General features: G+C 45.0%; 2 protein-coding genes and 1 pseudogene across 2 annotated transcripts; 2 read left to right on the plus strand and 1 right to left on the minus strand.

The window, feature by feature from the left end:
* Positions 1 to 310: 310 nt before the first annotated feature.
* LOC114946123 (uncharacterized) lies at positions 311 to 1,399 on the plus strand (annotated as a pseudogene).
* Positions 1,400 to 6,863: 5,464 nt separating this feature from the next.
* LOC114940134 (uncharacterized) lies at positions 6,864 to 8,498 on the minus strand. The gene has a single exon (XM_029314656.2). It carries the CDS (start codon positions 8,496 to 8,498, stop codon positions 6,864 to 6,866), a length of 1,635 nt encoding a protein of 544 aa, XP_029170489.2.
* A 1,511-nt stretch (positions 8,499 to 10,009) lies between these two features.
* On the plus strand, positions 10,010 to 14,098 carry LOC114936228 (uncharacterized). Its single transcript, XM_085486354.1, has 2 exons — positions 10,010 to 10,064; positions 13,330 to 14,098. The coding sequence occupies exons 1-2, from the start codon at positions 10,010 to 10,012 to the stop codon at positions 14,016 to 14,018; spliced, it is 744 nt and encodes a 247-aa protein (XP_085342480.1). The 3' UTR covers positions 14,019 to 14,098.
* The last annotated feature ends 318 nt before the right edge of the window (positions 14,099 to 14,416 follow it).

Genomic DNA, 14,416 nt, shown 5'->3' on the forward strand with positions numbered 1-14,416 from the left:
CCCCGTCAGTTATCGCGTGCGGACGTGCGACCGAAGGAAAAGTCTGTACCGATTGAAAGTCGTAAAATTAAATGGATACGAACATTAAAAGGCCTCGATTCTTTTCACACACACACTCTCTTTCTTATATATGTGCATATTACATCCTGCACTGATCAATTGGCACGTCAGGTAGTTAAAGTGGTGACCCCGACGTGATCGTGCATACGCGAAGAAAACATTTTTTTTTATTTTATTTTTGTGACAAGACATTTCATCGAGAGTGAGGACAGTTTCGCGATCGATTGTCGAGTGAATGAGAAAGAGCGACATGCCGGTGATGCGAGACGGCGAAGACGCTATTCCACGCGTGGAGCCGGAGGCGCGGGCGCTCGAGCGGCCGGGGATTCAGGCGCCGAATTCGCACCTGAGTGCGATGCAATCGGCCCGGGTGGAGCAGCCACCGGGGTATTATTTACCTGCCCCCGAGGTGAGTCGAGTGGGCATGCGAATGCCAGAGTTCACGCCGACGGATCCGGAGCTCTGGTTTAACATCGTCGACCGGAGTTTCCGGGCCGCCGGAATTACGGTCGACGCGACGAAGTTCGGGTACGCGTTGACTGCCCTCGGACCGCGTTATACCACCGAAGTGCGCGATATAATTATGAATCCGCCCCCGGAGCGCGCGTACGAGACTTTGAAAACCGAGCTTGTTAAGCGACTAAGTCTGTCGCAAGGAGCACAAGACTCGGAGGCTCCTTGAACACGAGGAGATTTGCGATCGAAAGCCATCGCAATTTTTACGCCACCTTCGCGGTCTTGCCGGGAACGTGGTTGGCGACCAGGTGTTGCGGACGATCTGGCTGAGTCGGTTGCCAGCTCACCTTCAGCCGCATTTAATAACGCGTACGGCAGATACGCCCGAGCAGCTGGCGGATATCGCGGACGCGATCGTGGAGGCTTCCCGGGCGCCGGTGTTCCAGGTGGCGGAGACGACGAGATTCGCCGCTCCTCAGGGTCAGAGCGCGTGCGACCCGATGTCTCTGGAGGCGAAAATGGAGCTGCGAATGACGCAGATGCGACTAGAGATGCAGCGGGAGATGGCGGAGCAGTTGACGGCCATACGGAGATCGATCGAGGCGATCGGGAGTGACCGATATGGAGAAGACCGTGACGACGATCGGCGCCGCCCGCGTTCGCGCCAGCGTTCGCGTTCGCGCCCGCGAGCGCGCTCGGCAGGCCGTGATCCGCCGGCCAGTGGAATATGTTGGTATCACTGGCGATTCGGACCGAGCGCTCGACAATGCAGGCCGCCCTGCTCGATGCAACAACCGGGAAACGCGGGGGCCGGTCGCTAGTGGCGGCGAGTGACTCAGGCCACGGGGCGCGTCGCCTGTTCGTGACCGACGCGAACACAAAAGTGAGTTTTTTAATTGACACGGGCGCGGATCTCTGCGTGTATCCTCGGAAAATGGTTCGGGGACCGCGACAGAGATCGACCTACGAGCTTTCGGCCGCGAACGGCACACCAATATGTACATACGGGACAGAAACATTAGTTTTAAATTTTGGATTACGACGTGCATTTTTGTGGCGATTCGTGATCGCGGACGTTTCGCGACCTATAATCGGCGCCGATTTTCTGGCGCATTACGGACTCCTCGTCGATCTGCGAAATTCTCGTCTCGTCGACCAGGTGACGAGCTTGACCGCGCGCGGACGATGCATCCGATGCGATGCACCCTGCGTCAAAGCGGTCACAAGAGAGACGCCGTATCACCGGCTGTTGGAGCGGTACGCGGACATCGCGAGGCCGAACGGGCGTCCAAGAGAAACGATCCACACAACGCGACATCATATAGAAACGACACCGGGACCGCCTGTCGCGTGTAGGCCGCGGAGGCTCGCTCCGGACCGATTGGCGGCCGCGAAGAACGAATTCAGAAGGATGGTGGAAGCTGGAATCGCGCGACCTTCAAGAAGTAGTTGGTCGGCGCCCTTACATATGGTGCCAAAAAAGGACGAAGAGTGGCGACCCTGTGGAGACTACAGGGCGCTGAACGCGCGAACGGTCCCGGATCGCTACCCGGTGCGACATATACAGGATTTCGCGCAGGCCCTCGGCGGTAGGAAAGTTTTTACCACGCTGGACCTAGTGCGGGCATACCACCAGATACCGGTAGCGGAGGAGGACATCCCGAAGACGGCGATCACCACGCCGTTCGGCATGTATGAATTTCCATACATGTCGTTCGGATTACGCAACGCGGCACAGACGTTTCAGCGGTTCATCGATGAGGTTTTGCGCGACCTTGAATTCTGCTACGCATACATCGATGACATCCTCGTCGCGTCATCGTCAGAGGAAGAACACCACGAGCACCTACGGACGGTGTTTGAGCGTTTGCGAGTATACGGGGTAGTGATCAACCCCACGAAGTGCGTATTCGGACAACGAAGGGTGGAATTCCTCGGATACGAGGTGTCCGACGAAGGAACACGACCGCTGCCGGCGCGAGTGGAAGCAATCCTCGCGTGTCAGATGCCGAGGACCGCGAAGGAATTGAGAAGGTACTTAGGCATGGTAAATTTTTACCGAAGATTCATGCCTAAAGCTGCCGAGATTTTGGCACCGCTCAATGACCTGCTTCGAGAAAACATTAAGGGCAAGACGCCGATATCGTGGACGCAGCAGACTCAACGAGCATTCGAAACATCGAGGGAAGGCTTGGCCGAGGCCGCGCTTCTGAGGCACCCAAGGACGAGCGCGGAGCTCGCGTTGTTTACTGACGCGTCCGAACAAAGCATCGGCGCGGCATTACAACAGCGGGGCAGCGACGGCTGGGAGCCGTTAGCATTCTTCTCGAAGAAGCTAAGCCCAGCCGAATCGAAGTATAGCGCCTTTGATAGAGAGCTACTAGCGATATACTTGGCGGTCAAGCATTTTCGGCACATGCTGGAAGCGCGCGCGTTCGCGGTATATACCGACCATAAGCCAATCATCTTTGCTTTCCGACAGAAACCTGAGAGGAGCACGCCGCGCCAGTTCCGCCATTTAGACTACATCGGACAATTTACGACGGACATCCGGCACGTGACGGGCGAGGAGAATGTCGTGGCGGACGCGCTATCGAGAATCGAGGAGCTCCGAACTCCTATGAATTACGCCGCACTGGCGGAATCACAGAGGACCGATGAGGAGCTCGAGAAGTATTTAAGACGGGAGACGGGACTAAGGCTGAGCAAGGTGGAGATCCCCGGAACCGGAGTTGCGATCTACTGCGACACAGCGACGCCGACACCGAGGCCATATTTGACAAAGCCTTTCCGTCGGGCCGCATTCGACCTGGTGCACGGCCTGGCGCACCCGGGAATCAGGTCGACGGGCAAACTCGTGGCGCAGCGCTACGTTTGGCCGTCGATGAACGTGGACTGCCGGGGTTGGGCTCGATCCTGTGTGCCCTGCCAGCGGTCCAAGGTGTCGCGACACGTCTCGGCACCGCTAGAGAAATTTGCTGCTCCATCTAGCAGATTTGAGCACGTGCATCTAGACATCATCACAATGCCAGTCTCAGAGGGCAAGAGGTACTGTCTCACGTGCGTGGACCGTTTCACGAGATGGCCTGAGGCGTTCCCCGTGCGGGACCAGGAGGCAGAGACGATCGCGAGAGCGTTTTATGAGGGGTGGATCTGCCGATTTGGGGCACCCCTCCGAATTACGACAGACCAGGGGACTCAGTTTGAGTCCGGTCTGTTTCGACGACTGAGCGAGATAACGGGAGCAGAAAAATTGAGGACGACGGCATATCACCCGCAGGCGAATGGGATGGTCGAGCGGTTTCATCGCCAGCTCAAGGCGGCGATCAGGTGCCAGCGAAACGACCGCTGGACGGAGTCATTGCCGACCGTCCTGCTGGGGATCAGAGCAGCGTGGAAGGACGACCTGAAGGCGACCACAGCCGAACTGGTGTACGGTCAGGCGCTGAGGATCCCGGGGCAGTTCCTAAGTCGGCTGCCGACGGACAACGAGGACAGTGCCGTCGACTTCGTCAGGACGCTGCGTGAGCGATTCGAGAGGCTGCGACCGGTGGACGGGACCCGGCATGGAGAGCGACGACCGTTCGTCTTCAAGGACCTAGCGACGGCCGGGCGGGTGTTTGTGCGGCGCGACGGACCAAAAAGGATGCAGCAGGAGCCATACGAGGGACCGTACGAGGTCATCAGTCGCAGCGAGAAAGTCTTTGTCGTGCGCATGCACGGCAAAGAGAGAACGGTCACGATAGACCGACTAAAGCCCGCGTATATTTTTTCAGAAAGCGATACAGGAGGCGACGGGCCGGCGGGATCGACGGCGCGGGACCGAGGCAGTGAGGTCAATCGACGAGAGGAGCGCGAGGACGCGGGACCGCCGCTCCGACGAGGCGAGACGACGACGAGAGCAGGGAGAAGAGTCCGGTTCCCGGACCGTTTCCAGGCGGGCCTGTGACGTAGGATAGGAAATAATTATTTCGGGTCGCGAGGTTCTGGGAGAATTCACACGTTAAGCAAGTTATTTCATTTTATTGTATTCTATTTCTATTGGTTTCGCGGTTTATAGCGCTATTTCTCTATCTTATATTTTTTGTTTTTTTTGGTTCTCAAGTAATTGACACGCGTACGCATATGCGAGCACGAACGACACGATTATATTATATTAGCGTTCTCTTATTGTTTTTTTGTTTTGATTTTATGTGTGTAATTTTGCGTCGCGCTTACGTATAAAGGAAAATGTAATTCGTAGCGTCCGAACATCGAAATATCGTGCTATCGGTATAGCACTGGCGGGGGAGTACTGTGGCGATTATATCGTCACATATTCCCCAGTTTACATATATGCGAAACTTACGCGGGACGAAAGGAAAAGCGAGACGCGAGACAAAATAAACAAGTGAAAAGACACAACGGACAAGACGGGGAGACAAAGACGATAATCGAGACTCGAAAACAATAACACAAGCGAAATTAAAAAGGATGAGTCGAGAAAATTCTCGAAGGTCGTAGGAACGGGCAGGAAGAGAATAGATAGCGCGGGTTCGAGAGATTCGGCCCCCGTCAGTTATCGCAGTGCGGACGTGCGACCGAAGGAAAAGTCTGTACCGATTGAAAGTCGTAAAATTAAATGGATACGAACATTAAAAGGCCTCGATTCTTTTCACACACACACTCTCTTTCTTATATATGTGCATATTACATCCTGCACTGATCAATTGGCACGTCAGGTAGTTAAAACTTTTGTAGTAAAATTCTACATGGGTTTACAATGGATAATTTTTCGTAAAATTCTCTACATAGTTTACAATGGTTTATTTTGCATAGAATTCTACATGGGTTTGCAATAATTAATTTTTCATAGGATTCTACATGAATTTGAAATGGGTAATTTTTTGTTACTGGCCGTTAACTGGACGCCGTTAACTGAGCGCCGTTAACTGGGCGCCTTTTTTTTATCTTTTTTTTAAAGATAAGTTTTTAGAGATTATATCATCCATTATATATGATAAACATCTAAATAAATGAGCAAAGAACCCGTCACCACCTCTGTCATATTTTAAATTAAAATACGACGGTCCTCTTTGCTTACTATAGATAAAAATAACTATCTTGTACAACCATTTTTATTAAAAATATTTTTAAAAGTCTTAGGATTTTACAATTAGTCTTAGGGTTTGCAATGGGTAATTTTTTGTTACTGGCATGCCGTTAACTGGGCGCCTCTTTTACTTTTTTTAAAGGATTACACAAATGTAAATATGAATATGTATTTATATTTGTATTTATACACTTATATACGATTTTACGACATTATTATGTATTAGGAGACGCGGTAGTGTCTCCGGCCATGTTCAAACCCTAAAAGACCTTAAAAGACACTACAAGTCTCCTTATCCTGCACCATCAAAGTCCATTTTTTGGGGGTGTTCGCACCCTTTGTCGCACACGATAATTTCGACACACCGTATCGGTGTTGACCTTGATGGTCGACGGAGGAGTTATCGCTTCTCAGCGACAAGGAAAGGCGTTGATAACTCGAAGGACCAAGAATAGAAAAAGGAGAGCGTAGGTCGAATGGTACTCGACGCTTTCGCGCCGATAAGGAGGAGTGAAGTCAGTGGCTTGCAAGGCGAGAATGAAGTTAATAGTTCCTTGTTGATTAACACACTCGGTTTAATTTTAAACAATACACTTTGTACTCAATAGATAAACAGATATAATCGAAGACCCGGAGCAAGATCAAGAGTATAATCGGGATTAAGTTGTTCGAGCGCACTCGCCTGCGACCTTACTGTTCGAGCTTCGCCGATTGTCTGAAAATATTGAGAATTTGCTCGGTGGCGCGAGGCCCGATCACACTCCGATCATGCCTGTTTGTCGTACGGAGCAGGTGACCCGCACGATTGTCAACCGTGATCGCGACGTGGTCGTGCTTAGTATTATTTGCTCGGACGTATACAGAATTTAACTTGTGCCTATATTAGGAAGAACAAAACAAAACCTTTTTTTTTTTTTTTTCAACAGAATCGTCGAACATGTCGCTCCTGTTTGCTCGTGCGCAAACATACCGCCCGCCTCGAAACTATAGTTTCGAATTAAATGAAGGATTAACAATTCGTCTCGATTGTACGGTGATGGAGAACGTATTCTCCTTGTATTACTTGCTTGGCGCCGCCCGCCATTCGCTATCGTTTTCAATGCAGATTTGATCCTTACTAAACTTATTGACGGTATTGAATAAAGGGAAAATTATCTACATGATATATCGCTTATAACTAGAGAATAACGTATGAATGATACATTGATCCTTAAGATTATTGAATTATTACATTAAGATTGATATTAAATTGATTCTATAGAGGTTTGCCCGACTCGTCGTCGGATTGCGTCTCGATATCAATCGGAAGGATGCATAATTGTACGATAGGACGCTTATATTCGGAAGTCGCTGTCTTCACTAAGACGACGCGAGTCAAACCGTCAGAGCCCGGAAAACATTGGATTACTCTTCCTAGTTGCCATTTGCATGGCGGTAATGTGGCATTTCTCAATAATACCATGGTTCCGATTTTAACCGAAGGTTGTTTCGTTCGCCACTTGCTCCTTTGTTGTAATGTATTTATATAGTCGGCTTGCCAAATTTTCCAGAACCGTTCGACAAGTTGTCGTACAAGCTGCCATCGTGACAGGCGATTTTCAGTTAAATGTAAAACAGAGGGTTCGGGATACGTAGTTAGAGCGGTCCCGATGAGAAAGTGCCCCGGAGTCAATGACTCGTAGTCATCGATAGACGCAGTGAGAGGTCCGAGAGGTCGAGAATTTAGGCATGCTTCGATCTTACTTAGAAGAGTGGTAAGCTCTTCGAAAGTTAATTTATGCGCACCGAGGATTCGCCTTAAATGATATTTTACGCTGCGTACTCCTGCCTCCCAAAGCCCTCCGAAGTGAGGAGCATGTGGGGGCATAAAATGCCAGGAAACTTTGTCTGATGCTGTTTGATTGAGAAAATCTGGATCTCTCAATGCGTCATTGTAAGCCCTTGCTAATTCTTGTTCTGCCCCGATAAAGTTCGTTCCATTGTCTGAATACATGTCAGACGGCAATCCTCGACGGGCACAAAACCTCGTGTAAGCATTTAAGAAGTCATGAGTTGAATATCCTCCTACCAACTCAAGGTGAATTGCTCGAGTAGCCAAGCATATGAATACTGCAATGTATGTCTTGATAGATTTGATCCCGCGACCGGATGAAGCTCGAGTGTCAATGGGTCCCGCAAAATCTACTCCGCAATACTGAAATGCTCGTGATGAGACGGTCACGCGAGCGCGTGGCAGTTGGCCCATGAGTTGAGTGGGGCGTGAGGCTTGTTCACGAGCGCATGTCACGCATCGATGTATGACTGCTTTGACTAGTGTTCTAGCTCGTAATATTAGGTACTCTTGCTTTAGAATGGAAAGAGTCAATTGATATCCTGCGTGGAGAGATCGAACGTGAGCGTCACGAATCAACAGCATGATAAGTGGATGAGATGTGAGAAGAATAGGATGTTTTGTTTTGTATGGAAAATTTGAATTCTGCAGCCGTCCACCAACCCGGATCAATCCTTGTTCGTCAATGAACGGATCGTATGATCGTATCGAGCTTCGAGGAGAGAGTTGTTGACGTTGTCGAAGCGCTTTCAGATCGCTCGAAAACATGTCCCTTTGAATTGTCTTTAGCCAAAACAAACTTGCCCTTTCAAATTCGTTTGCTGAGACGGCGAAAGGACTTGTCTGCGTGTTATTTTCTCGTTTCGCGCTTATGCGACAATTGTCGAGGAATCGAAAAATATACGCCGTAACTCGAACGAGTTTTCGCCACCTGGAATATTTGCTTGCTAAATCCCACGACTCGTTAATTTGAGTCGATTGAACTGTAACGGATTTAGCTTCTACTATGGTCGCGTCCTGTGGCGAGAAATCAAAGACTGGCCATGCTGAAGATGGCATTTTTAGCCACTGTGGACCGTTCCACCAAAGAGGGTATGACGAGAGTTTTGTTTGTAGGAGTCCGCGCGAGGCGCAGTCAGCTGGATTCTCCTCCGATGGCACGTGATGCCATTGCGTATTTGGTAGCTTTGTTTGTACTAACGCTACGCGATGAGACACAAATGTCTTCCATTTAGAAGGGTGCTGGTTTAACCAAGATAATACTACTGTTGAGTCTGTCCAGCAGTGACTCTCGATGTTGACTCACACTTTTGTCGAGGAATTTTGGACAATGATTGAGGAAATGCTGGTTTTACACAGCCCGCACATAGGATTCGCCGCTACCGACGCATTAGCACTGGCTACTTTATTTTCGCGACTTGAACTTGACCCTTTTATCGGTTTGAGTTCCTCAAGTGCACTCGCGCGCGATGATAAAAATGTCAGTAATTCGTCGTACGTCGCGGGAGGAGATGCTTCGTTAAACTTTAGTTTTCAAGCGCGTCGTGTGGCTTGGTCAAGTCTTTGAGATATGCAGTGAACGAGGATGTCATCGAGAATATCGGTAGAGGATCGATTTAATCGCTTTAACGACTCGACAGCTTTTTCCGCTTTATTGCGCAACGCATACAATTCGGACGATGATTCGCGCAACAAGGTTGGTAACGAAAACAAGGTAGATACATGCATCTCGATTAATCGGCGCTTATTTTCGAAACGCGCCCTTAACGCTGTCCACGCAATGTTGAAATTATCCGCGGTCACTGATAAACTGGCTATCGCGTTGTGAGCACATCCGGTGAGATTTGAAACGAGAAAGTGCATCCGACTAAAATCTGAGAGCTCCTTATTATTTATAATTAAAGCCGTGAAGCGATCGCGAAAGCTCTCCCATTCGTCAAAGCTCCCGTTAAAGGATGGTAATTGAATAGCTGGGAGATGCTGTAACGAAAGCGCCGCAGAATCCGCATGATTCGTTGAATAATTGATAGATTGGTTCGGACTCACAGTCGGCTCTGATTCCTCGAGGCAGTTCGTCATATAGTCTATTGCTGCTTGATAGAGATCCTCATGACTCTCCATCTTGTTGGCTTGAAAATACTCCATCTTCTCCCTCTTTGCTTCAGCGTACGCTTGGAGAATCGCTGCATGAGTTTGACAGCACTGCATCCAGGTTTCCTTGAGGGACGTCATTCGAGAGCGAATCGTTGCGGGCGTATAATTGTTTCTTCCGATCTTCTTGAAATTCTCTAATGCCCGAGAAATGGTGTGAAAGAGCGTTTGCTGTAGAATTAATGGATCGCTCATCTTGATTGTTTATTACTTCAGTCTCAATCACTGACACTCTGCTCCTTAATCCGGCTCGAAGGACCAAAACTTTATGTTCGCACCCTTTGTCGCACACGATAATTTCGACACACCGTATCGGTGTTGACCTTGATGGTCGACGGAGGAGTTATCGCTTCTCAGCGACAAGGAAAGGCGTTGATAACTCGAAGGACCAAGAATAGAAAAAGGAGAGCGTAGGTCGAATGGTACTCGACGCTTTCGCGCCGATAAGGAGGAGTGAAGTCAGTGGCTTGCAAGGCGAGAATGAAGTTAATAGTTCCTTGTTGATTAACACACTCGGTTTAATTTTAAACAATACACTTTGTACTCAATAGATAAACAGATATAATCGAAGACCCGGAGCAAGATCAAGAGTATAATCGGGATTAAGTTGTTCGAGCGCACTCGCCTGCGACCTTACTGTTCGAGCTTCGCCGATTGTCTGAAAATATTGAGAATTTGCTCGGTGGCGCGAGGCCCGATCACACTCCGATCATGCCTGTTTGTCGTACGGAGCAGGTGACCCGCACGATTGTCAACCGTGATCGCGACGTGGTCGTGCTTAGTATTATTTGCTCGGACGTATACAGAATTTAACTTGTGCCTATATTAGGAAGAACAAAACAAAACCTTTTTTTTTTTTTTTTTTCAACAGGATCGTCGAACATGTCGATACGGTTTGCTCGTGCGCAAACAGGGGGTGTAGAACTACTAAAATATAAAAAATTTTGAATTGCACGTAATATAACCTGAAAGGCGGCATCGCCACGAGTAATTTGAGCCAAGAAGGAATAAAATCGGTCAAGCCGTTCTGGAGATACAAGCGGTCAAAAAGTGACGTTTTTCATGAAAAATGAAGTAACGTCGTCTCCTTCTTCTTCTCTGTCCGCGTCCGCTGACGTCATCAGGATTATATATATATATATATAAATCTCTTCTCACCTTTCACTCACACCTCCCTCAACTCCCCACCCACCCCTTTCCCTCCCACATCCCGTCCCCCCGCCCCTACCCCCACCCCCACTCCCACCCCTCTTTCGCCCTAACTCACCCTCTTTTGTCCTATTTTTTCAGTTTTTTCGTTCTCTCTCACTCTCTGTTGTCCTCTTTCACCCTCTTTCACCCTCTTTCACCCCTTTCCCTCTTTCACCCTCTTCGTCCTCTTTCACCATCTTTCGTCCTCTTTCGTCCTCTTTCACCTCTTTCGTCCTCTTTCACTCCCTTTCTCTTCGCTCTTTCACACTTGTCTTTCACCTCTTCCTCTTTCACCCTCTTTCATTCTCTCTCACCCTCTTTCATTCCCTCTCACCCCCTTTCGTCCTCTTTCACTCTCTTTCGTCCTCTTTCAACCCTCTTTCGCCCTCTTTCACCCTCTTTCGTCCTCTCACCCTCTTTCGTCCTCTTTCACCTCCTTTCGTCCTACCTCACCCTCTTTCATCCTCTCTCACCCTCTTTCATCCTCTTTCGTCCTCTTTCACCCTCTTTCGTCCTCTTTCACCCTCTTTCATTCTCTCTCACCCTCTTTCATTCTTTCTCACCCTCTTTCGTCTTCTTTCACCCTCTTTTATTCCCTCTCACCCTCTTTCGTCCTCTTTCACTCTCTTTCGTCCTCTCTAACCCTCTTTCATTCTTTCTCACCCTCTTTCACTCTCTTTCGTCCTCTTTCACCCTCTTTGGTCCTCTTTCACCTTCTTTCACTCTCTTTTGTCCTTTCTCACTCTCTTTCATTCTTTCTCACCCTCTTTCGCCCTCTTTCACCTTCTTTCACCCTCTTTCGTCCTCTTTCACCTTCTTTCACTCTCTTTTGTCCTCTCTTACCCTCTTTCATTTTTTCTCACCCTCTTTCGCCCTCTATCATCCTCTTTCACCCTCGTACATCCTTTCTCACCCTTTTTCGTTGTCTTTCACCCTCTTTCGCCTATCTCGTCTTCTCTTACTCTCATTCGTCCTTTCTTACCCTATCTCCAAAAAATCATAAAAATGAAAAGGTCAAGCCATGTTCAAAAAAAGGTCCTCAAAAATTTAAACCTAGTCTGTACAATGAAAAACTGCACTCAAAAAACTATGATGTTTCTCAATGTCTATTTAGAAATAATGTCAAAACTCTTACAGAATAATTACTACAACATTTGAAGTACGAAAAGTATTACATTAGAAGAAGATTAGATTAGAATAAGGATTCAACGTATTTTTAAAAGCTCTACACACAACGAAGTGAATATACAAAACTATATACAAATACCTTTGTCTTCTGTGTTTCCGAAGAAAATTGTAAGTTGTAAATTGTAAATTGTAAACCTTGCTATTCAAAACCTATTCTTCATGATCACAAGACACTATTTTCTATTTAAAAGACGTCTGCTAAAATTTTAATAAATAGATATTATTTATGATAGAAATGAAGAATTTGTGCTTTAGAGTATATGAATAGTACATGGTTATTTTAAACACTGAACCGATGCATACAACAAAACTTTTCTCTGTCTGTTCAATAAATTACTGATAATGTTAAATCCCAATCACATATGCCACCCTGCCTAGGTTAATGGGAATATTTAAATCAATCATTATCAAAACACTAATACATTTTGTACTTGCACTTTTGAGAACCATTTCACTTACTTTTCAGAGTCAAATTGATAAATTTTTTTTGTATATTTTAATGATATTTATTTCTTACTTGTATCTTGAATAATTAATATGTAATTTTTTATCGTATATTACGACAAATAATCAGTAAACTTTTTAAGCGTATAGCTTCATTGTACTTGACCTGAGAACTGTACATTTATAAATTTTACTTAATATACACCCGTTTCAAGCAACAAGGCAAAGTTTTCTGATCAATAACTTACTCCCTGAAAATACGGTATAACACAAATCGGAAGTTGATACGAAAATTCGAAATTTTACTAAAGAATGATTGGAGGTTTTTAATTTATACAATTTTTACAACTCTTATTTCAATTATTTATTCTACCCATCGAAAGTTTTTTGAGAGCAGGCCGCCATGTTATTTTTCTGAGTCATTAACAAATTGGTACTCTGGAATTACGAGCAATTATTTTTCATTGTACGGGCTAGTATGAATTTCAAATCAAATCTCTATAAACTAGAAGCGCCAAAATAAAATATAGGCTGCTCTGGCGCTTTATAAAAACTGCTGTAAGCGCTGCATTAAAACGAGTGCAATAAGTTTCTAATTTGACCTAGGCTTCATGACATTTCAAAAAGTATCATCAAGAAAAAAATTATCAGACAGAAATATGTATGTCGTGTTAAAATCGGAGAGACGAAGAAAAATATATGGTTGCGTTCTCACGAGAATGGGCGATGGAGGGGCTCATTCTTTATTTTCAATATTCATACAATAATATAAATTCATTCTGTTGCAATTAAAATAAATGTGCAATGTATCGTTAAAAGTTATTACAATTATACAAACATTTACATATATGATTAAATAAAATATATATGTATACTATAATTACTATAATTGTTACTTATCATTATGTTTTTCAAGATTTATGTGCGGAAAATAACTTACAGGAACCAATTTATGATCTTATCAAGGATTCTGGACAACCACATGCTAGAGTCTTCACTATTACATGTACAGTATCTAGTTTTGTAGAAGAAGGAGTTGCACCGACAAAAAAAATGGCAAAGCATGATGCTGCAGGAAAAATGGTGAAAAGAATAAAAGTTCTTGTGGATCAATTAAATAGCATTGAAGATGAAGAAGGAACTTTAGACTCATCTTTAGCAACTAATAAAACGGAAATAATGAACAGAAATGCAAAAGAACGCTACTATTCACTTAACAAATCAATAAAAAAGATGAATTTAGGTATTAAATTATCTGAATATCACACTAAATGGAGAGATTCTTTAGAAATGGATAAACGTAAGAAAGCATTAGAAGAATTGCATTCTTATTTAAACGAGATTCTATCTTTGGACGAAGAAGATGCAGATAAATTTACCATAATAATAAATAAGAAGTTATCTAAATTAGAAACTATATTATCAGATATTAATGTAACAGTTAATACAAAAGAAATACCGGCAGATAAGAGCTATTTTATGAGAATAATAGAGCTCAATACTTGTCCTCATTTTTCACAGATTGGTATAGGAAAAACTGAGCAAGAAGCTGACTGGAATGCTTTAACCAAGATGGTAGAATTTTTAATATTGCTTCTGTCATAAAATATAGAATTCATAAATGTAAATATAACATTTTAACAAATAATATTGATAATATTAATTAAAGTATTTTGATACACGTTTTTCAGTCTTATTTTTTTTGAAGAAAGATTTGAGTTGATTTTTGTCAAATTTACAGTTATTATTTGTGTCTCATAAAATATTTTTATTATATGCAAGCTTAAGTTGTCTAAAAATATTTTATCTTATATTTCGAACATGTGAAAAAGTGAAATTTTTTAAATGAATACAGTTTTACACAGTTCTATAGTTTTTATAAATAAAATTTTATTGTTTCGAAAATTTAGTTTTTTGATATTAATGCTTTAATTGATATGTATAAGTGATATATGTGACATATGTAATAGTTAAATCATTAAGAAAAAAAAATAATATTATTT

This window comes from Nylanderia fulva, unplaced genomic scaffold (assembly GCF_048542155.1).
Source record: "Nylanderia fulva isolate GAGA-0341 unplaced genomic scaffold, ASM4854215v1 Scaffold424, whole genome shotgun sequence".
Lineage (NCBI taxonomy): Eukaryota > Metazoa > Arthropoda > Insecta > Hymenoptera > Formicidae > Nylanderia > Nylanderia fulva.

Bases quoted from the DNA above. Each gene is read 5' to 3' on its own strand.
- LOC114940134 (XM_029314656.2), bottom strand. From the start codon at position 8,498: ATGCCATCTTCAGCATGGCCAGTCTTTGATTTCTCGCCACAGGACGCG.
- LOC114936228 (XM_085486354.1), top strand. From the start codon at position 10,010: ATGGTACTCGACGCTTTCGCGCCGATAAGGAGGAGTGAAGTCAGTGGC. The intron at 10,065-13,329 runs GCGAGAATGAAG...ATGTTTTTCAAG, and splicing joins TGAAGTCAGTGGCTTGCAAG to ATTTATGTGCGGAAAATAAC.